Source organism: Adelges cooleyi, unplaced genomic scaffold, assembly GCF_023614345.1.
Source record: "Adelges cooleyi isolate 19-005CV unplaced genomic scaffold, UGA_ACOO_1.1 ACOO_flye_CR_arks_rails_tigmint_CR_PRNA_9, whole genome shotgun sequence".
NCBI lineage: Eukaryota > Metazoa > Arthropoda > Insecta > Hemiptera > Adelgidae > Adelges > Adelges cooleyi.
In genome coordinates this window covers 13,919,700-13,946,146 of record NW_026096579.1, presented here as the reverse complement: position 1 = coordinate 13,946,146, position 26,447 = coordinate 13,919,700, and the positions used below count along the sequence as shown (strand labels likewise).

The following is a 26,447-nucleotide window of genomic DNA, read 5'->3' as shown; positions in this document are numbered from 1 at the left end:
GCTGCTCGGGTATAGTGACCGGAGTAGAGTTAATTTTTTTTTAAATATTAAATAGAATTAATTATTACACGCAGAAAATTAGTAAATAAAACCAGTTATTCTCGATTAAAATTGGTGTTACTTTTCCAATTTTCGAGAAAATACAATTAAAAGTTTTCAGCAAAATCTATTCTTCAATATTAGCATTCATACTAACAATCATACCTTGATAGTGAAAGCATCCAGGTATACCATATTTTATCACTTTAGGAAAACATATCGGTGTAATTACACCAAAATTGAATAAAAAGTGACACATTAATTTTTGTCATCTTACCACACATTTGTAAGGTGCACGAAACCCAACCGCTGTCTTAACGTAAATTATACCGGGATATAGGTATGCAACAAATAAGTAACCGTTTTATTGTAGAAGTAAATGTTAAGTATACTTATATATTACACCACTGCCTGGGTTCTAAAGCGTTCTCTGTAGTTAGTCCAGGTAATGGCGGAGTTGGGCGGACACACGAGTAGGGTTAAAGTTAAAAGATATATTATAAAATAGTTAAGTAACACAAAATAAGAACTAATGGTTTGAGATTTATTAGGCCGCGGTCCTTGGGGTATTGTCGTGTGTGTTCGCTGTCTCCCCTGCCGTCTTACGTGCTAATTGGCAGAAAATGCAATTATTGCATATTTGGAGGCGAGTGGTAACGGGCGGCTAAATGTTACCGTTATACAATATCTACATACAATATAATTATTATATAATAGCAATTTTATCCCACCACAGAAATGATTTATATACGCCTGCTATTCCCCTGCTACTCCAGAGCTCCCACAACAAAGTTTATTACTTGTATAAATAATTTTTAAAATGACTTATAAATAATTAGAATTAGTTATAAGAATTAATTGACTCTATCAAATTAGTAGAGAAGTACATTTTTATTAAATTGTGGGCTGTGAAGGTTAAAATATAAATATAATGTTATGGCAATGGGCGAAGTTATACCTCGGTAAATATAATGAATTCCGAAATATTAGATAACATTTTAAATTTATTAGCCGTGACATTGAATTTTTACTCATAACTTGAGAAAAATGTAATAATATATTAACTGTACTCAACGAATTAGTTTTATAATATAGTAGTTTTATATATTTTTGACCGTCAAACAATCATGTTCTGAAACCAAAATCCGTGTTCTGCCCTAAAGGTATTTCTGATCTTATGAAATAGTTTGCGATAGACATTGCTTTTATCGCTTGTAGGATAATTGTTTCCATGTTTCCCAAGTGATCTTGAACAAATGTTTTGTTTTATATAAGGTACCATACGAATGGCAATTGACAACTGAGGTGACCAATGACCATTGCTCCACACCATTCCCCGCAGTATATTGTATTGTTTTTACAATGATGTGTTTTTATTTTTTTCTTGTGTATTTGAACCTACGGTATCTTCTAAACCGCTGCACCGATTTCTCCGTGTAACAACAAGTGTATAGACCAAAAATCTAAAAGATACTTCACTGTGCTAAAAATGTAAAAGGTTCACCCCTTTCCCTATAAACCCGAGAAAAACACGCAAAATCTTTACATATTTTACAATAAATATCTCTAAATATACCTACGTTGACAAACCAAAAACATAACAAGAACTAATCCCCCAAAAATCACATTAATGCCATATTAAATTTCTAGACTCTACGTGTAAATGAATCAACAGTCATCCTAACAGGTATCTGATAAAATTATATTGTTAATTACGTTTTATGGGTAACAACAAGAAAATTGTATTATAAACAGACGATCAACCCCAAACGTATCCACCATAATACTAAAAATGCAGTTATTGTCTTTACAGCAATTTTCATCGAATTACCTAACATAATAATTTTTGAGCTAGTACATTTTTTAGACAAGGCAATTTCAATAAAAAAAACCTGAGGGTGCTTAAGCTCTGTACTTTCCAGATGTTTAAATTTTAATTTAAATTAATAATGTTAATGTTTTTTTGAGCTAGGATATTGTGTAACAATTTCACATTTAACACTTTGTTTGTTATCATTTTAAAAATTATAACAAAAAATAATAAAAATGAATACAATATTACAACTCACAGATATTTTACACAATAGTTATATGCCTTTTATAGTCTGCAAATACGTCTATAACTTTGTTTATGTTAATTAAATTGGTCATATCTTTTTGTATTTATAATATTGACAAATCTATAAACCTGCCTTGTTCTATTGAAACCCTAAACTAAGTATTTATCTTTCTTAGAGCAGAAAACGAGCGTTCACAAATTGCTGAACTATTGGGAAGTGTGACAGCCATCTGATATTGATAAATGATACTGAATAATAAAAAATACTGTTATAGTTTATATTTTACAAAAAGTTTTTGGTTTTTCCAAACATTTTTATAAGCGGTGGTTTTAATACATAAACACGAAAAATATTAGGGTGCTAATTTTAAAATTGGGGATGCTAATAAGTAATTTATACTTCCTAAGCATCTCTGGCGACTATAACTACTTAACGGTCGAAGTTTTATGGAAAACTGGACGAACTAGGTCATTATGGAAAGCTTACGCACATGTGTTTACCATCAGTATACTATTTGTAAACATAATGTAATAGTAACAGATAATTTCTGTAGTAACGTAGAACGGTAATGCCCACTGCCAAATAGCCAGTAAGTCACTTGCCGAACCATTGTCGAGGATGCCCTCCTTGTGCGCAAACGGCTCGTTGTGTCAGTGTGTATATGTGTTTTCCATCCGGTCGGCATGAGCGTGTCATGCGACGACGCGACGGTTGGGTGGGGTGAGCGGACGGAACGGAAAGGCGGCAAACTAGTTTATTCAGCCGAACCGCACGGCGGTCGACGCGACAAACAAACCGTAGATGCTGTACGCGTTGTATCGCAAACGGGTATCCACCGGCTTTTTCCGGATTTCAGTGTCGTGAATTAATTTACAATAAAATACAATTTCAAACGGACAACTCAAAATACTGTGAAACCCGTAAAAAGTTATTGACCGCATTTATACCGTTTTTACCGTCTACCAAAGTTTACTAACCTTTGATACCTACTATAACGTTATACCGTCGACCGAACAGACAGCCGTCGCGACACCATGACCGTACAAACGGCCGACGAACCGGTGCCGTCCATGGGCCGAGTCAAAAGCACCGTGTCATTTGCAGCGATGATTGACGACGACGACGACGACGGCAACGGCAGCAGCACCGAAGAGGAAGAGAACGGCGTGGCCGACGACGGCACCGGCAGGAACAGAATGTTCAGCATGTCGATGGACCGGCCAATCACCAGGATTCCTACCCGGGCCGAGATGAAGACTTTAACGCACAAGGCAAAACGGCCGGCCGTCGACATCGAATTCCACGACTTGACCTATTCCGTGGACACTACAGCAGGTACGCCAAAAAAATGTGTTACATACATTGCGATTATCGTGGCCGAAGATAAATAAATACTCTTAAGATCCACATACCTTTGATCCATCTCGAATTTCGGCCAAATCTGCTACACAATACACTGTTGTGCCTTTTATAAAAAAATAGTAAACTCTGTTTTTTTCCCTCAAAACTCTAATTGAGAGCAAACTCAATGTAATATTCATTGGTCAAAACTTGCTGAGCACGAGAATGACTATTTTAAGCGCCAAAAGTATAGATAGATTAATAACCAACAATACACTAAGTAAACAATATTATCATAATATGTGTAAGGCGTCTGAAATGTTTTGACCAATATTATATCAACGCTTTGTAAGTAGACTAGTGTATTGACGCCAGCGACCCAAGTTGCTCACGGTGGTTGTACAAATTTATACATAGAATAATATGTAATAAACGCTTCTTATTTCAAACTAACTCGAAATATGTATTTTCTCGCACCTAATTGAACTCGATTGTTCGGTTAATCAAAAGAAAGCGCTATAAGAAAACAATAAGAGAATTAGCAGATTATTTGGCAATTACTACACTCTGTGATCAGAAAGAGAAATTAGCAAGAAGCCTGACAGTCGCCTTTTGTACACATTGTTAAGACTAGCTTTCAGCGTGATACCATATTTAATAACACAATAATAAAAAAAAATATTATCATTGCGTAACTCATTTTTTTTTTAGTAGGTATATAATAACGTGTAGACGGTTTCTGAAACCTATTCGCTTCAATGAACGTTTTGCGACAAACAGTTTTGACAAGGTATCCTAACTAGGTAGATAGGCAGATAATCTCAAATGAGTGTAGGACATTGTATATTCTATATACCGAGTTATTTAATTATTTGGTCACGACACAAACAAACGCGCTGTTTGTTAAACATTCAAATTACTAACCCAAGAAAAATGCATCTACAAATGATCCATATGTTTAGTATTAAAACCCGCATTTAACCAGCTATTACGGATTACCCTCTAGCTACATTATTTAAAAAGAATATCAGTCTCTAACGATGTATGTGTATCCTCTAAAAATGTCTAGGTTTTTTTTCACAGATTTATTATGGGTATTGTTTCGCTCAATATTATTGCTATCATACTATAACAATGAAAACTAAGCCTACGACTATCAGTCGACCGATTAAGGTTAAACTGTAACAACACAACAGTGAAAAAATTCAATGAAAGTAAATTGTCCTCGAGACGAATACTGGCTATCGTTATTCCAATACATCGATTTGTTTTAAACTTTAGGGTTTCTTTTAAATTTATTTATCGAAATTTTTAAAAACAGTAAAGAAAAATAAAAATAATGCAATTTTTCTGAATTTAAGCAGAAAATGAGTGTTTTACGTTAAATTGTTCAATCTGTACATAAAATATAAGATTCATTGTAGATTTTAATAGAAACTGAAAATTCTTCGGTTTAAATACTAATGAACAACACAGATGGCAAATAAATTTAAAAGAAATCAGATTAGATATAGGAGAAAACGGTTGTGATAAAAAAAAACTTGTTATTCTGTTTGATCAACTATTACTTTTTAATTTTTACGTTACTTTTTGAACTCGAATAATCGCAGTATTTTTATAATTAGGGATGGGTCGATACCACATTTACCGATAATTCGATATAATATATAAATATTTATATATATCATTGATTTAAAATCGATACCCGATATATTAAAAATCAACATTTTTTGCAAAAACCATGAACCGATATTAAAATAAAACCGATACCCGATAAAACCGGTATTACATATTACCAGCCATTGATTATTAATTTAAATGTATTTATAGTTTATACTCAATGATACTAACATAATCATTATTCGTTATAAGTTATAACTTATATTCTAATTTTTACAATTACAAATGAATAAGTGATTACTAATTAAGTAAAGCAAACTCCACAACGACTAGAATTTAATATAAAAAAACCTACATTATTTCGATAATTGTTTTAAATTATTATCATTGTTTTCGTGAAGTTTTCACCAGTATTAACTAAAGTCTTATAAACATGTTTGATAATGAGTATAACCAGTGACCACTAACCCAGGTTTATGCAAAAACAACCGTATTGCGGTCAAGAAGGTAGCGATGTGTAATAATAAGTAAACGATAAATTGTATAATATAGCAACTATTTTTCTTCTTTATATCAGTTTCCAAAAAAATAAGCTAAATAAGACGCGTTAATGTGAAATTTATCAACCCTTCGAAATTAGCAAAGTATTATGTTTGATTAACCTCATTGGCATGGTGTTTATACAAACAAATAGACTAATGTGCTGAAATAGCGATTTGTTTAATATTATGTTAGGTAAAACCATGATTCATGCATTCCGAATTGTAGAACGGAGAATTGTATAATACACACTTTAAATGAAGTGTATTAATGCGTAGAGAAATGGACATAAATACTACTGACGAACCTACCAAATCCGGGTCGAAGGAGTATAATTACCATTTATTATGACCTTCGTTAACACCAGCCTTTAATGTCATCTTGCAATAAGCATTTTTCGAATGACAGCTAAATACGAACATTTTATACTATTTGTTACCTACTTAACCGGTTTTCAATTAAAATGGGAAAAACACAAATTAATTTTTAAGATCACCCGTGATTTATTAGGCAAAATTGAAGTTATTAATTTATACAAATTTGTATGACTCACCGACAGCTATCGTTATAAATTATGGTATTATTGTTTGGACAAGCTATACCGCATAAATCTATTCTAATAGTTTATGTTGTTTATTCATGACGTGTGTACATCAACATTGACCCGGTTTTTCCTTAATAAAAAACGCATTAGCTTCATAAAAAATTAGCGCGATCATAATGAAATAGGAACCTCAAATATAGTAATTTTAGATCATTTTGCCAAGCGCGAACGGAATTGAAATAATTTACATTGAGATTCGCACAGAGGATAATGTGTTTTATGGTTGATTTATTAAAATAAAAAATAAACACCATCACAAGGGAAACGTATTAACTTGTTTATGTAATGCTTACCCAATAGCTTAGTGGGATTAAATTCTGTTATCACTCAGGTACTCTATTTCTCACTACTGCAACAACCCTAAACGAAAAAAAATCTAAAATAAACAAAAAACAAACTAAATTAGTAAATCAATCTCGAAATAACAAGCACTAGTGGCTAATAAAAATGGCTGCCAAATAACAAATAATAGTTAACGGGAATAAAGTTAGTAATACTATATTAAAATAATTTCAAGTATTTAAAGACATGAAAACATGTAAGTAAATGAAGACTTGTCTTTTTGTAGTAATCTAGTCATTAGAAAAATAAAATGTTTTCATAGTTTTATCAAAAAGTTTTTTTAACATTTTAAAATGAATTTAATGTTTTACAAATATTATTTACAAAATGTTGTTTGATATTATATTTATAGTATTATATTATTGGTAATTATTAGAATATTGTTATTAATACTTAAACAACTTTTTGTAAATTATATATAGTATAGAAAATACAGTTTCTGAGTAAAAAGTTATTTAACGATATTTTCAAATCGATTATTAATATTATCGTAGTGCATAACAGCTAAGAAGTAAATAACATCTTAAGATTTTTCCTTAAAGACAGAGTAGATATATTTTTACTACCTATGGAAGAATAATAAAACCTTGATGGCTCAATTATTTTCAGTTAGTAATTAAATAGAATGTTCGGAAAATTAAGATCTTCAATGTTACATATTAATAACCATAAATACTTCTTAAAATGTCTATGAACGACAATTAATAACATAGTTCGTTTAAAGATTTCGGCGATAAAACTAATTCTTTACGGCTCTCCAAGGACATAGAAATAAAAAATACCTTATGCGCCTCTTGACACGTTCAGAACTAAAAATGTAACTTTTAAATAAATAACTAATAGTTTTCCGTGTATCCTTGTGAGTCTTGTTTATTATTATTACATTTCACTTCAAGTGATACAATTCAATACAGTTCATATTTTTATGAATTCTTTACTCCGTCAATTTTCTTATGTCATTCCTTCCAATCAACCCAAGTAACCCAACCGTGGTCATTGAGGTCTATGAACCTTACTTACCTATTACTAATAAATATAGTGTAATAATTGTCAAAAACTTGAATTTGATTTTGGTGTATTAAAAAAATTGTTTAACAGGTATTCATTGAATTTTTGTTTTTTTGAAAGTGATTTTGTACTACTGGCCATGTTTAAAAAATTAATGACAGCAAGACCTTGAAAAATCAATTAACAAAGCTTGTTTTTTGTACGAAAATCATTACAGCTTGAACACCTATAAATATGTGTGTAACAAAATCAAACGTAATGATTGTACTTTATCTATAATAATATATTTTCCGTGTTCACTGAACTAAGTTTATGAACTTAATTATGCTAACTATTAAATTAACTAGAGCTTGATTTTGAATCACGTTTGACCGGATCAAGATTTATACTATGCGGCTAAGGTCTCATTTTTGGTTGATAATATTTTACACTGCTAAGTATCAACATTATTATATGCCCTTGCTGCATTGTTTTTTGTCATTCGGCAGCCACTGATCGTTGTATTTAAATATTTAGACGATTTCGAAGACAACGAAAACGATAATACATTTTTGCAAAAGTCGTTTGAACTCAACAACTCAAATACCTAGTTACGTTATGTGTTTTAAATGCCTGCATGCAGTGATTTGCACAAAAAGGAAGGATGAAGATATATCCTTCCTTGGACGTTTTTCTTAAATATATATAATATAAAATGTAAACTTGAAAAATATATTTGTGGGCAAAGTGAACATTTTATAAGTTGTTGCCCTTTACATATAACCCTCGTTGAATAAAGCCGAGCACGCTACTGCCTACATGAAGACATTATGTGAACTTTACGACATTATTTGAGTCACGGAAAGGACCTTGAGCCTTGGCATTGGCGTTTTTACAAATTTCAATGCTTAATTAATTCATTTAAAAATAGTATTTGTAAAACGTAAACATAGAACAGTTTCGATACGATTTTAATCTATTTATTAACTTGTTTACACATTTGCGTCATAAATATGAATTTTTACAAACGACATTATTATTTTTAAACTAATGTCTGGAAAACCGAATTACGAGCACAAGACACGTTGCCTGTTATTAGAGGTGGTAGGTACTGCTGACATTATAATAATATTGCTATTATACGATTCAGGTTATTCCTAAATCCGCGTATGCTTATGCCATTCCGTCGATCCTGTTGCCAGCTATGCTTAACCGCCAATACTGCGTACCCAATTCAGGTTTCACAATATATGCGATTGTTTTACTATGTTAGACTTAGTCAAGGACACCGAGAGGATAATAGTGTTGTTTATTTATTTGTGTAATTGTTTTTTTTTTTTGTTACAGGAGAACGGGCAATACTAAAGGGCGTGAATGGCTTCTTCCGCTCGGGGCACCTTACAGCCATCATGGGTCCTTCTGGCGCTGGAAAGAGCTCGCTGATGAATATCCTCGCCGGTTACGTGTAAGTTTCCCGTTCGCATTGAAAGCACAACGGCGGTGACATTAGAAAACCGGTATTATTATTGTATATTTGTTGCAAACGCATCTCTGTAGGCCGTCAGCCGTGCTATTTGTCTCTGAAAACACAAATCGATCGACAGACCTGGGCCAAGGACTAACGTCCGCAGTCGATCAAGACGTATAGAAGATATAATAATATTGTATACTCTCTTAATTGCGTAAACTAGGTATAAGATTTACCGCGGTAGTACCCGCGTCGTCGATAGACAAACGCCCCCGGTAGTTAATAATATAATAATGCTATAAGATATTATGACTAAGCCGGTAAAATATATTAAATCTCGCCGCAATGTAAGTATCAGCGCCGTGTACATTACAACACGGCTAATGCATAATATCCTGCTGCCAAACATTATCAATAATATGTATGTTATTGTACAATAATACAATTATTTTACAAACGTCCAGTTGTACTATTCGGCAACGAAAAAGTGACAAAACCTACAGTAAAACGATTGTCGATTGCAATTAGTAAATCCATTAAAAGAAAACCCCATACAAATGATAGTACCATCTTCTTAAAAATCAGAGTTCATAATTTAATTTTAAAAATTAATATTTTTGAAAAATTCGTACATTTTTACGGTGGTTTTCTCGATTTTGACAGGAAGGAGTGAATTTTTTTAATTTTTGCCCAATAAAAACCCTCCAAGTACGATTTTATACAGCATGCCTTCGCTTGCTACACGAAGAAATCAGCTCAGTGGCATGGGAAATATTATGATCCGTATTTCGAAAAATATACTATTGTATGAACTATAACTTCTCAGTTACGCATCAAAGCTAAAATAATTTTATGTAGGTTAATAACCAAAACAGTTGATGTTGCCGGTAATGAAAAAATAGCAATAAATGCCATTTAAGGAGAGAAAAATAAATATAGTTTATCATTAGGGCGTTCATCGTGTGACAAAAAAACACACATCATTGTAAAACTTATATATACCTTCTCTGTTCCAAATCGAAGCTAAAAGATTCATTCTGGAATTTGATTGTACAAAATTCGAGTTAATACACTATTTTTACGGTTGTAGTTGTTATTTTAAAATGGTATATTAACGAACAATTCTTATTTTTGTACTTAAGTTCGTTATAAGTTATAACACCTAATTAGTAGGTACTTCATTTTATTATTATTAAATTAATTATTTATTATTATGTATTTTAGACGGTCAAATATCAAAGGACAGATTTTAACAAACGGCCACCCGAGAAATATGCATCTATTTAAAAAACTCTCCTCTTACATCATGCAAGAAGATCTACTGCAACCCAGATTAACCGTTTTAGAATCTCTGAGATATGCGGCAAGGTTAAAGATTGGGGAGGAGTTGTCCGATGAAGATAAAAACAAAGCGGTAAGTTTATTGCTGTGTAATTATTATTACCCATTGCAGCCGTTTACTGTATTTTCACTTGCGTAAAACAAATTATTTTTATTCGAATATACCGTGCAAAAAAATTTGTATTTTTTTGCACCTTGTTAACTTTTTAAAAAATATAAACATAATAATTTAACAGTTATTAGTGGCATTGTTATATGCATGGCTTAAAAATCGAAAAAAGGAAACGGTTAGCAGGAAAAAACGATAAATTAAAGTTAAATTCTCACAATATCACGCAAATTTACTATTTTTTTTTTAAGGTCGTAATATATCAATTACCTTGACCTATACTTTATAATATGCATAAATGGTCAAAACCAGTAAACCCGTTATTAAGTAGGTATATACTATATAGGTAAAACTAAAGCTTTAAATCGTATAACTAAAAATTCGATATTCACTTGAGTAGATAAGGTACATAAGGAATATAACGAAAAACTCGGACCACAAAAATTGAAATGGGTAAAAAAGAAATCATATGGATAGATAAAGAATTTGATCATTTCTTTTCGTATACGTAAAACGCATCTATTAAAATTACCGTAATTCGATCGTCAAGTGTTACCAACATAAATTAACTTCGGTACGCATAATGTAAACATATTTTATAAACACCACACGTGACACCGTGTAGAAAGTGTAGACAGAATTGAATTCCACCGGAAATTACATAAATTATACACCTCTTATATATATATAATAATAACTATTATATTCGTACTTATCTAAGCAGAAATGTAGACAGATTCTTAATTTTTTTAAACTAAAGTAATATTGCAAATTACAACTGCTGGCATTTTTGCTAAGCTAGCTCTACTAGTAAACTTTATTAATTGTATGATTTGCCTCAGTCAGGGTGAAGGGGGGCCATCATGCACAAACACTTGCCCTCCTCACACACATTTTTGTTTTTTTTAAATATTATAAAATGGCTAAATATTTACATTTTTTTAGTATTTTCCAGAGTTCTATCGACTTTTGAAACGTAAATGGGAACCTATATATATTATACTTATTATCTGTTTATATTATTATATTTATTTTATAATAAGTAAAGAAAACAATCAGAGTAATTTTATTTATTTATATGCGTTTTGTCAAATCGACGAATGGTTAGCAATAAAAGGGTAAAAATAAGGTTAATATTCAGGGTTAACAAACTTTTTGGAAGTAGAATAATTTGCTGAAAGTGTTGACTTGTCGATAACCAGTTTTGGTAAGTTTAAAATTTAGGACGGGAGATAGGAGTGCGGTTTTAGTAATGTGCGCAGATAAAAATAACTCTACACTCCACCCTTTCTTTAAAAGTAATTATCCAAAAATGGTTATCGACCAGTTCATATTTTCAGCAAATTGTTCTTAATTTAAAAGTTAATTAAATCTGTACGATCCTATTGAAGCGTTCTGGAAAAATTAAAAAACGTAAATACTTAGTAATTGTATAATATTAAAAAAAAAAAACCATAAATAACGTTTTCATAAAGAAAAACTATAAAACTGCAATTATTTAAGGAGAATAATTATGTTTACACTTTTATTATTTTCCCTATGTTTACACGGTAAAACCACGTTAACAGATTACGGTGTAAATGGTGTAATACTATTTAAATTATTTACAAATAAAAAAAGATTTATAGCCAACATGTATAATTATCGTTATAGTAGTATTAAATTTAGGCGCCATTTTTAAGCTGAAATTTGTACAAATCTCGCATAGACGATGACTCGTTTAAAAATGTGCCACTTAGTTAGAAAACGGTGATTAACATCCAAGGTGACCGATTGAGATTTCCAACGTGGTATCATGCGCATTAATTGAATATCATGTTATAGATAGCTTTTAAGTTTAACGACGATAGATTTCCTAAATGTTTATTGTTTAGCTGCCATCAATAACGAAAACATTATCTCGCGATGCGGGTTTTTTACTGTCGGCATTAATACCGGTAGTCTCCGAAAACTAAGTGAGGCCGGAAGTTTACAGAGTAGTGCTGAAGATCGGCGTCGGCGCACATGATTACCGGTTCCTTATTGATGGTGATAAGCCGTTTTCAGAAACAATAATACGTTTCGTTGTTTAATTGTAACCGTGCAGGCCGTGAGTAAGGAACAACAGCTGACATAATATTTTTTATGTTCAAGGTCGACGAGGTGCTGGAACTGTTGGGGGTGTCGGTGTGCCAAAACACATTTGTGGAAAAGTTGTCAGGAGGTCAGCGCAAGCGGCTGTCCGTAGCCTTGGAACTGGTGAACAATCCGCCGGTTATTTTTTTGGACGAGCCAACCACGTAAGTGTCGCGTACGGCCACCGCTAATAATTCGGTTTGTCACATCCCCCGACCGGTTGACCCCTAACGTTGTATGGTTTTTGGTTCACCGTCCCAACGTTGAAAACCACAAGCGATATTGTAACGTATAATAAGATTATATTTCAACTACTTATTATAAATCAGACCCGGTGTTTACAACTTGATCCTTAAAATAATGTCATTAGTGCAATTTACAATAATTGCACTAATGGACTCGACGCTGTGGCGTGTGACCTAGGAAGCCTCGTGCGTGAAAACTGCCAAAACTGTCACATCAAACGTTTCTTTTTTAGGGGCTTGGACATTGTAGCGATAAAACAATGCGTCACGCTACTAGTGGAACTCGCCAAACAAGGAAGGACCGTGGTGTGCACGATACATCAGCCAAGTTCATCATTATTCCATATGTTTGACCACGTGTACATGTTAGCCAGGGGTTCGTGCATTTACAACGGAACGCCCAGGCAACTCGTTCCGTTCCTCGCCCAGATCGGCCACGTGTGCAAACCCACGCACAACCCGGCCGATTTCGGTAAGTCAACACTTAGTAATTAGTACATAGATGTATTAGACTAAGTACACTGTGTATTAGTATTAGTACATAGTGTATTTGATTACGTGCTCGATATGATATCATGTTAATCAATTTACTTGATCGCAACTAGACGCTAATTGAATTAGGAAAACACGATAAACATAACTAAAATGTGTAGTAACATATTTACTATATAAGTATTATCTAAAACTAGACAAACCATTAAACACTTTACAATTAGTGTTGACAATTTGCTAATTTTATTATCTTATACTAGGTATTCTTGCCTTCGCATCTAAGATAAAAACGTATTATACCGGAGCGAAGGTTAAAAATTTGTTAAAAACAAAAAATTGCCGAAAACATAGAGAAAGAAAAGTTTTACTACAAAGACCCGCAAGTCTTTCTTTAAAGTTACTTAATCATCAAAGTTATTTAACCTGAAATTTCACAACTAAAAATTCAATAAGTAAATAAAATGTTTGTATAGCTTATGAACTAATTTTTAGCGGGATGTAACTAGTAATTGGTATGCATACTTGTCTTCAGTTTTATTATTATTATTGTTAGTTTAATGATATAATATAACTTTTATTTTTTTTTTATTTACTTTACTCTGGATAATGTAGTGAGCGTTGCTATCTGTTTAAAAATCTAAAGCCTTGTAATAATATCCGGAAAGATGTATAAATATGTGTTTAACCTTTCGATTCGATTAAAAAAAAAAATGACTCAAATGAACAATTCTCAATGCTACTCATACCAGTATTATGGTAGAATTATTGAATACGTTTAATATACAAGTAAATGCCATTGAAAATGACGGATTTGTGTATAAAATCAGATTTGTACACACTCTTACTGGTAATTTATTCTTTATTAATTCTGTTGTGTGAAATAATTCCAATCGACCATCAAAACAAGCTTTCTTCAGAAATTTGAATAACGGTTAAAGGTTTTTGCCAATAAATAAATCAAATACTACATCCTGTACCTTGAATCTAAAAGTACTGACAACTAATCCAGCCACTTATGACAATTTAGCAAGATGTTATTATCTATAAGGTTACATGGTTTAACATAATTTAGCGTTATGTAAACAATTATTTTCTTTGTAATACATTTAAGTATGGGGTTTGTTGGGTATGGAGGAAGATACTTAAAATATTTAGATTTTAATTTAATTATTAATGTATTATAGTAAATATTGCATTACAACTGTTTTAGTGAAATAGCGCCTTTGGCATTTGTAAATTGTAATATAGGATTATGTTATCCTATATTACAATTATGTTAATAAGCTAATTACTCTATTGTTTAATCCACAAAAGCGTATGTAATTCGTAACCCATTTTATAATACATATTTTATTATTTTCATAGTACGTTATTATTTAATAACTGCAACAATAGTAAAAAACACTACAATAGTAAATGCTCATTGTCAGCAACTATTGTTTTTATACGAAAAAATATGTTTTTTGTGATTCATTATTCAAGGCAATATAGCCCATATTAAGTAGGCTATTCATATTATTTCTTTACATATTATTTGTTTAATGTTGAAGTCTGAAATATGAATGTAACACTATTGACCATGTTTACACAATTATCTATCAGAAATGTATAAACTATCCGCTTAGCATTGCTCAGCCGGTTAACAAACACTTGTGTATTCTCTTATTCTATACTTTTAACTTTTTTAAACGCATTTTATAAACCTATTATTTGTTACAGTATTTGAAGTGTTGGACAACGACACAATTGTCGATTTGAATAGGGAAATTCAAAATGGAAAAATTATACTCTGTGATGACATCAACGATATGGAAACAAAATCACCTACTTCAAAACTCTGTAAGTCACTAATCGGTATAAGTTATAACTGTATGTAAAATTAATCAGGACAACAAATTTATCTTGAAATTTTCTATTCACAAGGTCGCAACGAAACGCTGGCATTATTGCCTCCTGTGTTTGATAATTTAGAGACTGCCGACAAAAAATGTTCTGGACATTCATCATCGTTTTGTACACAATTTACCATATTATTAGATAGGAGAACCAAACAAATTGCAAGAAATTCTGTAAGTCAATTATTAAGTATACATAGTTGTGTTATTGGATAGAACAAATATAAATAATAATGACATGCATTTTTGATCCATATAGGTAGGGTTATATATATCATTTTTTCATCATGCAATCTCTGCATTGCTACTTGGAAGTATTTACTGTGGTATTGGAGTAGATGGCGGTAGACCGTTTGAAAACTTCAAATTTTGCATCAGTGTAATCGTATTCTTTATTTACACTCATGTTATGGGACCCGTTCTCACTTGTAAGTATACATATTATAAATATTTCGTGTTTTAGAAAACAAAATATCTCTTTTATCGTTCTTCGTTTTATCCTACTACTTTTTCTGTTCGGGCTAAAAAGTCAATTATTATTAAGTTATAGAACTATAAACAAGTAAAATTATAATCACTCTTACAACACAATTAAAAAATATAAGCCCCAATTGACGAAACTTTAGAAAGTGTTCATGTTTTAGACTGTATTATTTATATACGATTTGGTACTTTCCTTCTTATTTCAAGCCTTTATATTTACATTCCTAGTTCTTACATTTCGTCTATTTTGTTCTTCTGTCATTCTAACAAGTCAGAGCCTAACATTTACTTACATGCGTCATTATCCCTGACTTTACTATAATTGCATTAGGTAAACACAATTTCTATTTAATTTTAAATGGTATTGTTTTGTCACACATAACTGATTTACTGATCCTAGATACTTGCTTATCTTTTTCTCTGAACATAATAGGTGGATTCTATAAATTTTATTTAACCCTTTTATTTTCAACGTTTTAAATATCCCTATTGTTTTCTATACCTTTCTCCCCTTTTGAAAATGCAAACCATGCAAAATACTTAAAATGGAATACTCTATTTGTCGCATGTTTTCTACTCAGTTAAGTAAATTAAAATTACGGTGTTTTATTTGTTCTGTTAAGTTCCTACCGAAATTAAATTGTTGCGGCGTGAATACTTCAACCATTGGTACGGGCTCAAGTCCTATTATCTAGCATTGACTATAACGTCTCTACCTAGCATGGTGAGTACATGTAATAGATATAAATTTATATTCTGTATTATAATTGGTAACTAGTTTTATTTATGTATATATATAAGCAAGCATGTTATCGTATGTTATACATTTTCTGTAATAAATGTAATAATTCACATATTATAGTTTTTCGTATACATGGAAATTGTATGCGGTCTATTTTTAAGGAGTTTTGTATAGGCAACCCGTAAAAAAAAATAGTGGTTTAAATAAATTTTGACCTTGTCAATTAATTAACCGGTTAATTTGTATACGCTTCAATTATTATTATATTTAATTTATTTTTAATTAAAATCATTTCTTCTATAAGTAAAAGCCATTTTTGTTTATTTTAAACCAAAATTTCAACTACCTAGGATGGTCCAATTTCAATTCAGTAAAAGAGATTCGAGTTCTTTGGTTACTTAACTATGTTATGTAGAAGGCCAATTTTTATTTAAAAATGTTAGTTTCTTGTAATTAAATAAGCTATATTTGCAATTTGTTCTAAATCAAAACCCAACTTATTTTCATGAAAAAAACAAAAAATCTATATCTTACATAATCTAATAAAGTTTCTAAAGAGCTCGTATATCTTAACAGAATCGGACCATCCTGAGTAGTCTGAGTTTCGTCTGGCTTTTTGGTATAAAACGTAAAAAAAAGGACCGCATGCAATCCCCTTAAGCTCATTAGCTCCTAAAACTACTTTAAATCCAATCTTCTTTAGCGTAGCGTCGAAACCATAGCCGTTTAGAAGATATATTTCGGCCACCTTCTCAGTACAATATATTAATAATTTCAACTATTTTCAGTTCCTATTCGGAGGACTGTTTTTAGGAATCGTATACTTTATGACGTCGCAACCACTGGAGATCATAAGAATAAGTCAGTTTGTGGCCGTAGGACTGTTTACGGGTTACATATCGGAAGGACTGGGCATATTAATAGGGTCTTCGGTCGACAACGCGGTAAGAATGACATTGCGATTCAATATTTGTTTGTATTGAAATACTAATTATTATCCATGCACCCTTCCAGACCGGCGCCATATTAACTCCGGCCCTGCTAGCGCCCATGTTGGCGCTAGCCGTTTACGGTATGGGATACGGCCAGGTAATCGAACCTATCATGGAGTCGCTGATGGCCACGAGTTTCCTGAGGTACGCTTTGGTCGCCATATCGGCATCGCTTTACGGCAATGGGCGCGCCGAAATGTCTTGTCTCAAAGACGACTTGTACTGTCACTACAAGGACCCGGAACTGCTGCTGAGGGATTTGGGAATGAGCCACAGATCGATAACCGTCCAGTTCATCGGGCTTGCCATATTCGGACTCGTGTTCAGAGTAGGAGCTTATTACGTGATCAAAATTCGATTGCTCAACAAACCGCTCAAGAATTTGCCGTTGTACTTCAAAAAGCTCATAAGGAGATAATAATAATTATTCGAATAACGCATTCCATCGTCCAACGTAAAACAAACGCCACGTCTGGGAAACGCTCAACGAATGAGTTTGTCCTTGTGGCAGGAACTGTGAAACGCCACGACAGTTCCGAGATTTTAATTAGTTTTTTTAAAAAAAAAAAAAGAAGAAAGATCTTCAAAGTGAAATGTTTGAAATAAATATCAACAACTTATTATTTTTTATTACCATTGTTATATAATCTGTGTATCGCCGTTACGAGATGTACGACATAAATTATTTTTTATTTTAATATTTATATTGTGCGTAATTGTTATTATTGTAAATTATTTTTGTATTTATTTTCCATGTTCAAATAATTATTGTAGTTCGCCATGAACAGTTTGTGCTCCTAAAACAATTATCATTTGACCGTTAATTATTATGCATTACTACAATAACAATACTACACCAGTATTAAGTGTATAAAGTTGTGTACAAACCTCCTGTTTCTTTTTTAACGCTTCGTCTACAACTGGATCCACGTAATTCGGATTATTCAACGGATCTTCGACAACAGACCCGGAATGACGTTCAGCGTCCAGTGGAGCCTAAATATATAATATTAATTACCACAAAAACAAATGGTTTGTGCCTTAATTCTATTCAAATATTGTTTTTAATTGTTTTTTTTTTTAGTTATACAGCTCTGTAATCACATTATTATATTAAATAAAAAATCAAAAATAAACAATTTAAATATTTATTTTATCTCATAAAGTTCAATACAATATTTGAACGTATTATAAAAAATTACATGATGATGATTTAATAGTGTATTTATCAAATCGCTGTAATCTGTAAACTTGGCGGAAAACCCATTGAATATTTAACGGTCGAGGCGATAATTTGTATAAAACTCCTTGCTAAAAAGTAATTTTATCACATTTCGTACAATACTAAATGTAATAAAATGTTATATATTATTTTATCTCTTGAGTACAATATTATAACTATAAGCATAAAACTATAGTATTATAATTGTGAACTTAATATTATACAAATATTAATACTTTTGGGCCCTTATTATAATATATTTCTCTAAACACTGAACTGAATCGGTTCGATAAGTGACCAGATTTTCTACTCCGCGCTTGTTAATTATTTTAAATTATTTTTTTTTGACCCATTACGTTTACGACAAAATGTACATTCGGTTAATTACTTATTGATTAATTGTCTTTTTTGATGAGCTGTCCAGGTATCGATTTTAATTTATTTAAGTCTCGAGCTTTGGGACCTGACCTTTGATTATGTAACATGAAGAGCATAACGAAAAGTCACTTTTTTTAATCTAAAAAAAATATGATTAAAAAGTATTCAGTACGTCAATAAAATTGACTTTTCTGGGGTTTTTTTTCGTACCCTTCACCACTCACATATGATTATTGTTATAATTTGATTACAATACAATGTGTTGTTGTATATTTTTAAAATTCGACTATTTTCGTTGTGAAATTATATTTTTAATAATAATTTAAAATTAATTAAACATATTAAATCAATAAACTAATTTTAAAAAAAATATATATATATATAAAAATAAGAACTGGGAAAAATATGCATAAAAAATTAGAAAAATGTTTATACACCTTAGTTTAAAGTGTATAGGAAACTTAATATGTTGAAGAAAATTACTTTTCATTTAATCAAGTTTGGTTTCATTGGTGTAGGTAGTATAATATGTGTAGATACAGAAAATAATGAACAAAATAGTAAATTATTATAATAATCAATTGGTAAATTCAAATTTTTTTTTTTTTTGAAAATTCAAATTTTTATTACCTGCTTAAAATGTGTAGTAAATAGATGTTTGTACTTTTGCATTGATCTTAAATGTATATTACCATCTAATTGATCTATACTATCAAATGAGTCGGTACCGGCTGGAATAAAAAGCGGTTTGTTCGAATCTTGCACATAATTCTTCCTGAGATGTATATTTAGATTAGTGTATAGAAATAAAATAAGATAAAATAAATTTTCTTACGAGTAAGACGTTCCAAACCCGTAATGTGACAAGACTTCTTTAGCTCTTTTTACTAGAATGGCTTCGTTAGTACTATAAAATAATAATGATGCGCCATAAGTATGTGCTACATAGCGTAATGATTGACACACAATCCGCTTTTTGGCCGGTTCATAGTTCTGAAAAAAAGGTTAATGTTCAACCCCTTAATTTTGTATTATGAAAAGAACCATACCATTTGGGCACTTCACAAGAACATCATATACTTGTAACGAATCAACTTAGCAAGGAGCACTTTGGCATTTTATTTATTTTCAAATGTTAAGCATTGTGTCATGAATATTTAATTATTAATTTTCAATATGTAAAATTTGCTTTACCCGATGTGTAGTACATTTTTGTCAGTACTAAACTAATTTAAGGAACAAAATCATTAATAATGGTTCATTATTATGCCTCTATACTTACAAATTCTAGGTATTGTGAATAATTATTCACCTAACAATTATACGAGTAAGTCGGAATATTATTTTATACTATCAAAATGTGTCTAAATACATTTTTGTATGTTCTACACCTTATTCATATAATCTTATTCAAGAGCATTAAAAAATGAATTGCAATATTAGACAAGTGATTTGTGGGAAAAATATATGTAGACAAATTTTAACGTTTTGCTAAATTTTAGTAGTATAATTTTAAGTATAAATAATTATTAAATAATAGTAATTTAAATTCGTTTTCATTATCACAATTATTTTTGTATGGAAATGAAATTGTTTTACGAAATAGCATAAATTAATTACAACAGACATTAGACAAATAATTGTCAAGTTCATATTTAAATTAAAAACGTGATTTTAATTAAGTTAAAATATGTTTACACGAAGAGGCATTTGTAAAAAAAAAAAACTCAGGTTTGATGTAGCATAATAATAAAGAACATTTATAACAATTTATTATTAACTTACTTGATATACGTCATATTTACTTCCTACTATTATTAAAGGCACTTGTAATGGTGTCATGTATTGTTTATCCTAGAAAGATGATCATTATAGTTAATACAAGTATTACATGGTTTAAACCAAGAGTTAAATATTATTTGATTGAAAAACTAATTTATTATTCGAATAATTCGACAAAATAACAAATAAATTTATTGTAAATTATTTTATCGAAATATTTTATTTTTAATTTATTAGCATAACACAAATATAAATCCTGATGTTATTTTTAGTTTATATGAAGAATAATAAAAATTTTACTTTTCAATCATTTTTACAATGAAATAATTGTTTATAACTAAAAACTATAGCAACCTACGTAATGGATTTGCGAAATTAAATACATAAATTAATGGTGTAATGGAAATAATAACTGAGAGATATCAAGTATTCAACACATAATTTTTAAGTTATACTCGAAACTGTAAAGGTGGTGTTTTGATATTGATGTGTTTTATTTTAGCTTCGATGCTGAGCTAAGAAACTATTGTTTTTATAATAATGTGTTTTTATAAATTTTTTATTTGTGTCTACAGATCAGAAATTGAACCTGAAAATTACTATATAGGACCAAAAATGTCCAAAATGTACACCCCTTAATCTTTAAAATCGAAGAAAAAACCTAAAATATTTAACTTACAGCATGCTATATATTTTTTTTTTTAAATAATCGAAAACATTCCTTAATTATATGAAATATTCTTTAATATAATATTATCGATATACATTGACAAAACAAACGAATATCGAAAACCCTTTTTCCCAAAAGTCGTTAACTTTTTATTTTTTTCACTTATATTTATTCTAATAATGATATTTCGTGCTTAAATATTGGCGAATTAGAAATATTATAATATTTTCATAATTCGAATTATTTTATTCTTTTTTTATTCGTAATTTCACTTAATTTAGCTCATCTCTTCATTTATACTAAAGTATTTCATAACTTCACGTGACTAACATCATTATTCTGGATATCAATTTGATTGAAATTTTCAATTTTGGGTAGACTTTTAAGTTGGCTGAAAACTTCTTCAAGCAAATTATCCAATGTGTTCCATATGGTGTTAAGTTTAGACAAGTCCAACACCAAAACAATACTCAAACACCGCCCTTCCGTTTTACCTATTATGACGGACAACAAGTTTTTGAACACAGCATCACCACCTAATTCCCAGACATGGCAAATGTCTTTTGCCTTAAACAAAAATTGCATTTATAATCATTGTAAAATAAATAATTTAACAATAATTACCGAGTATGATTAATTTATTTTATTTGTAATTGTTTTCAACGATTTTATCGAAAACGCTTATTCTAAAGTTTAGCTCCTTATAGTTAAATTTTACTTCACTAGCGATCAATTTTTCATTTGTAATAATTAAAATATAACGATATTTTTTATAACCGATTAATATATTAGTTCTCATAAGTGATCTAAATAAATCTCAGTATAGTGTTAGTTTACAATTAATTTTGAGACAATATAAAGTATTTCTTCAAACTATCCCATATTTTATTCCCTATATATTTTTTTTAGAATACAAAATTAACGGGTAAACTTTAAACCTTAATTTAAACAATAATTACTGAAAACCTGTTATCGACCGACGATAAGTCATTGTTTTTAATAGAAAGTTTGTCTATTATTAAAATTGTTAAATAAAGATTAAATAAAAAAAAATAAAAAAATTATCATGTCAAAATGGAGAAAAAAGAATAATTATTTTATATATTTATCGATTTCCAAAATCGCATCTAATTAGATAGAGGCTTATCGGTATCTAATCCCCTTATGAAATATTTTTAAAACTTACTAAACTTTTCCCAGATCTTCTAGCAAATGTGTATTCCAAAGCCAAAGTTGGTTTTGGCTTTTCGCTTTTATCAAAAAACCTGTGGATTAATGTTGTTTTACCCTAAAATGTAAAGATGATAATTATTATTATTAGTAAGTATAATACAACATGACAGAACTTGATAGAAATGTTGTTGTAAAATAATTATTTTCGCAAAAATATTTTCAAATTATGTCATAATTACATTAAATTATCAAAAATCTTTCTTAGTGATCGAATTTAAAGTATTATTTTAGACAGTAGTTGTAGAGTTTTTGTAAAACGTAAGCTATGTATCAGTTACAAAAAGTACAACATGTTCATTGGTTCTCTGTTAAGGGGCCACTACACCTATATATTTTTGGTAAAAAACAACTCATTCTACTTCAAACGTACTGACCCTAAGAATACTCCAATTTATAAGTTTTGAAATAATATTTGAATTTATCATAACATTTTCAAGGCATCGATCATTGCATAATTTTAAAATTATTTTTTGTTAATTATTTCAGTTTAAAAAAGTAAAAAATTAAAGTTTTTCACATCGAAATAATTAATTAATCAAAACTTATTTTAAAATTGTGCCACGGCCGATGTTTGAAAATGTTATGAAGAATTCAAATGAGTTTTCAAAACTTAAATCGGAGGATTTTTAAGTAAGTCCTGTTCGAAGTAAACACATACATTTTTCTACAAAAATAGATCCTGTATGCGTTATACAAGTTAAAAAAAATTTAAACACCAAAATAGATTCTTCTTTACTATGGTACTATGTACGTTTGAAAATTTTAGCTAAATGTTAGGTTTTAGTAAACAAATTGCCTATACAATGCGCCCTAGAAAATGCTGGTGTAGTAGCCCCTTGAAAATTAAAATGTAGAACAAAACATATAACTCTGTAGATAACTACACGACTCCGAAAGGAGCGTATAAGCTATATCAGTTCATCAAAAATTTGTAAATAATTAAAAACTAAAAAAAAAACAATCATTTGTATTTCCTTTTTTCATTTGTTTATAAAAAAATATCAAGTGAAGATATAAAAAAAAAAACGCTACTCCATAGATAAAGTTTTTTCTCTGTACATTGTGAAAATCTAAATTTGGGTAATCAAAATTGTTAATATTAGCCTCGCATACTTGTCCCACGCAAAGCAGTTTTAATGGGAAAAATTGTTTAATTTATCCTAAGGTTAGGTTAGGTTAGGAAATTACTATGATAGTTTGACAAAATAAATGACAATAAATAAAGTACCCTCATTACTGTACTAATAAGTTATACAGTATATCTATACATTATAGTTTAGAATCTAAATTAAGATTTTTCGAAAAATTGCCTATACTTTACTCCTTAGAAAAGGCCTGAGTGTCCTCCGTGCAACACATTTATTTATTTTTTTTTTTTCTTCAGCTTCAGAGGCCGTTCAGGCCCATTGCTGCAACACACACTTCCTTCCATCTCTCTCTATCTCTGTACCTCCCTGTAGTTTTCAACTCCTAGCGTTGTTAGATCCTTTGAGACTTTATCAAACCATCGTTGTTTAGGTCTGCCTAAGGGCCTCTTTTCTCGTGGCTTCCAACTTAGGACCTCTTTTGAAATCATGTTAGACCTTAGTATGTGCAACACATTTATTACCCTATAATAAATACTAACTATAGTTACAGATAGCTGATTATTATTAAAAGATATTTTTTTTAGCTAAATAAACATTCCAATTTTTTTCCCATCAGTGGAATATCGACCTTGTAGTGCGATAAGAAATGTACAACCAGATTTTAATTTTTCATACAATTTTTCTTGAAATCGACGTTTTAATGGTTTTCTTCTATCGTGTATAAAAAACACTAGAGAACTAGTAAAGTTATAAATTTAACTCAAGAAAAAATAATGTATTAAATGTCAATATTTAATAGAATTTACCTAAACGTGCCTCCTATAAACGTAATAATAAGCTCCTATCTGGTTTCAATGTTTTCATCAAATCACTAGGTCTATATAATTTATGGTAACAATTTTCAAACAGTGTTTTATCTATGATAAACGTAGATAGCGAATGAACTTTTTTAAATATTAGCTTGATTTTTTGATATTTATACAAATTAAATTGGACTTTTGTATTTAATTATAAAAGCATTATAGCAGGTAATGCTAGTTAAATAACATTTTTAGTAGAAGAGTAAAACAGAAGCTTAAGCTTCCATAAAATGATCTACTAAAACTTGGAAAAAAAATGTAATTATCTAATACTTCTTTTACTTACCGAATTTTTATTTCCCAATACTAGTAAAGTTCTCTCAGTTGGTTTCATATCAAAGTTAGTGTTTTTTAATGTTAAAGCAAGATCAAGTATAGTCTGATGATTTCTAATTAAAATTACAAAAAATAAATAATTTTAGTATAACATATATTAGCCGTTGGTAAGTTCATGTGTAATGTTAAATGTATGGCTTTCACAATTTTTTATTTAAATACAGCTTACAAGAACACCTTTAAATGGGTACAGCGCATTACAATAAAACAATAGCAACACAAATAATATAATTTTTTACAAATTATAATAACATAAAGTATAATTTTCAAACATTTATGTATAAAAACCTAGAAAAAATCAAATAGATTAGGCTTACCTTGGTATTGAAGTCATTTTATTGATAAATCAATGTAGTCAAACTCGAAAAAAGCCGATACATAGAATACTTCAATAATGATAAAGAACAAATATTAGATATAATTTATAACTCGATAGCAGTAATCAGGATGCGAAAGAGTTTTGTGTGGTCATAAACGTTGCCATGGATACTTCTTATAGGGTGTGTTTTGAGACACAATGAGTAACAATAAAAATAATATCAACCCCTTATATAAATTAAGAGTAAATAAACTTGGCCACTATTCAGTTTTTAGTTTGGTAAACTGATTATCCAACAGTAAATTATTCAAAAATATGCATTTTTAATATAGACATCCGGATTTTTTATTTATCTAAACAAATTAGAAGTAGGTAACAGGTATTGTATTTATTATGAATTAATTTCTTTTGTTAAAAAAATAAAGTATAATATGTAGTTTAAACTATAATATAAAACTTAAATTTATCTAGGATATACTACAATGTGTATATATTTTGGAGGAAACCATGTATTTATAACTAAATAAATAAAATTATACTAATTTTAAACCAAGTGTTTATATTATTCATTCATTACTGAAAATTACAATTCAATTTTATTATTTTTACCTTTTAAATTCATACTTTGTTTTGCATATTCTTAGGTTACGAATTTATTAATTTGTATGCCAATTGAAAGTCGAGAAAACTGAACAGTGTCTTATTTTTATGCATAATTATTTTAAATATTTAAATTACTCTGGTCGTTTTTTCCGTTTTTCCAACTTTTCAAAGAAACTTTAGAATTTTTTTTGTTTTTGTAAGCGTTTATGAACCAAATTTGAAATTTACAAATTTTATATAAAACTATCTCAGCTTTCTAATAAAAATATTAGAAAAATTCTCAAACTTAAGCAACACGAAAAAACCATATTTTTAGATTATAAACTCAATTTTAATAACTTTAAAAAAAATCCAAACAAATTTATGAACATGTTTTGTGATATAGTTATCTTATTATGAATTAATTGTTTTAGCTAAAAAAAACGTTTGAATAAAATTGTAAGGGGTATTATTATTATTTTAAGGGATAGTTTTAAAGGGTAACTTTTGAATTTCAAATAGAGTCCTGTATGTTAAACACTGTTTGTATACTTTAAATACA

The 26,447-nt window shown here is 29.9% G+C and overlaps 2 protein-coding genes across 2 annotated transcripts; one reads left to right on the top strand and one right to left on the bottom strand.

Moving 5' to 3' along the window:
- The first annotated feature begins 2,824 nt into the window (after window positions 1-2,824).
- LOC126846595 (ATP-binding cassette subfamily G member 4-like) lies at window positions 2,825-18,530 on the top strand. Its single transcript, XM_050586205.1, has 11 exons — window positions 2,825-3,434; window positions 8,881-8,998; window positions 10,226-10,415; window positions 12,585-12,730; window positions 13,045-13,283; window positions 15,023-15,142; window positions 15,227-15,372; window positions 15,458-15,626; window positions 16,305-16,405; window positions 17,212-17,367; window positions 17,438-18,530. The coding sequence occupies exons 1-11, from the start codon at window positions 3,134-3,136 to the stop codon at window positions 17,831-17,833; spliced, it is 2,082 nt and encodes a 693-aa protein (XP_050442162.1). The 5' UTR covers window positions 2,825-3,133; the 3' UTR covers window positions 17,834-18,530.
- On the bottom strand, window positions 18,253-25,416 carry LOC126846290 (cytoplasmic dynein 2 light intermediate chain 1). Its single transcript, XM_050585582.1, has 8 exons — window positions 25,302-25,416; window positions 24,935-25,037; window positions 22,654-22,755; window positions 21,798-22,034; window positions 20,801-20,869; window positions 19,851-20,008; window positions 19,646-19,790; window positions 18,253-18,411 (listed from the first exon to the last, which is right to left on the bottom strand). Exons 1-8 carry the CDS (start codon window positions 25,316-25,318, stop codon window positions 18,253-18,255), a joined length of 990 nt encoding a protein of 329 aa, XP_050441539.1. The 5' UTR covers window positions 25,319-25,416.
- Between the last annotated feature and the right edge of the window lie 1,031 nt (window positions 25,417-26,447).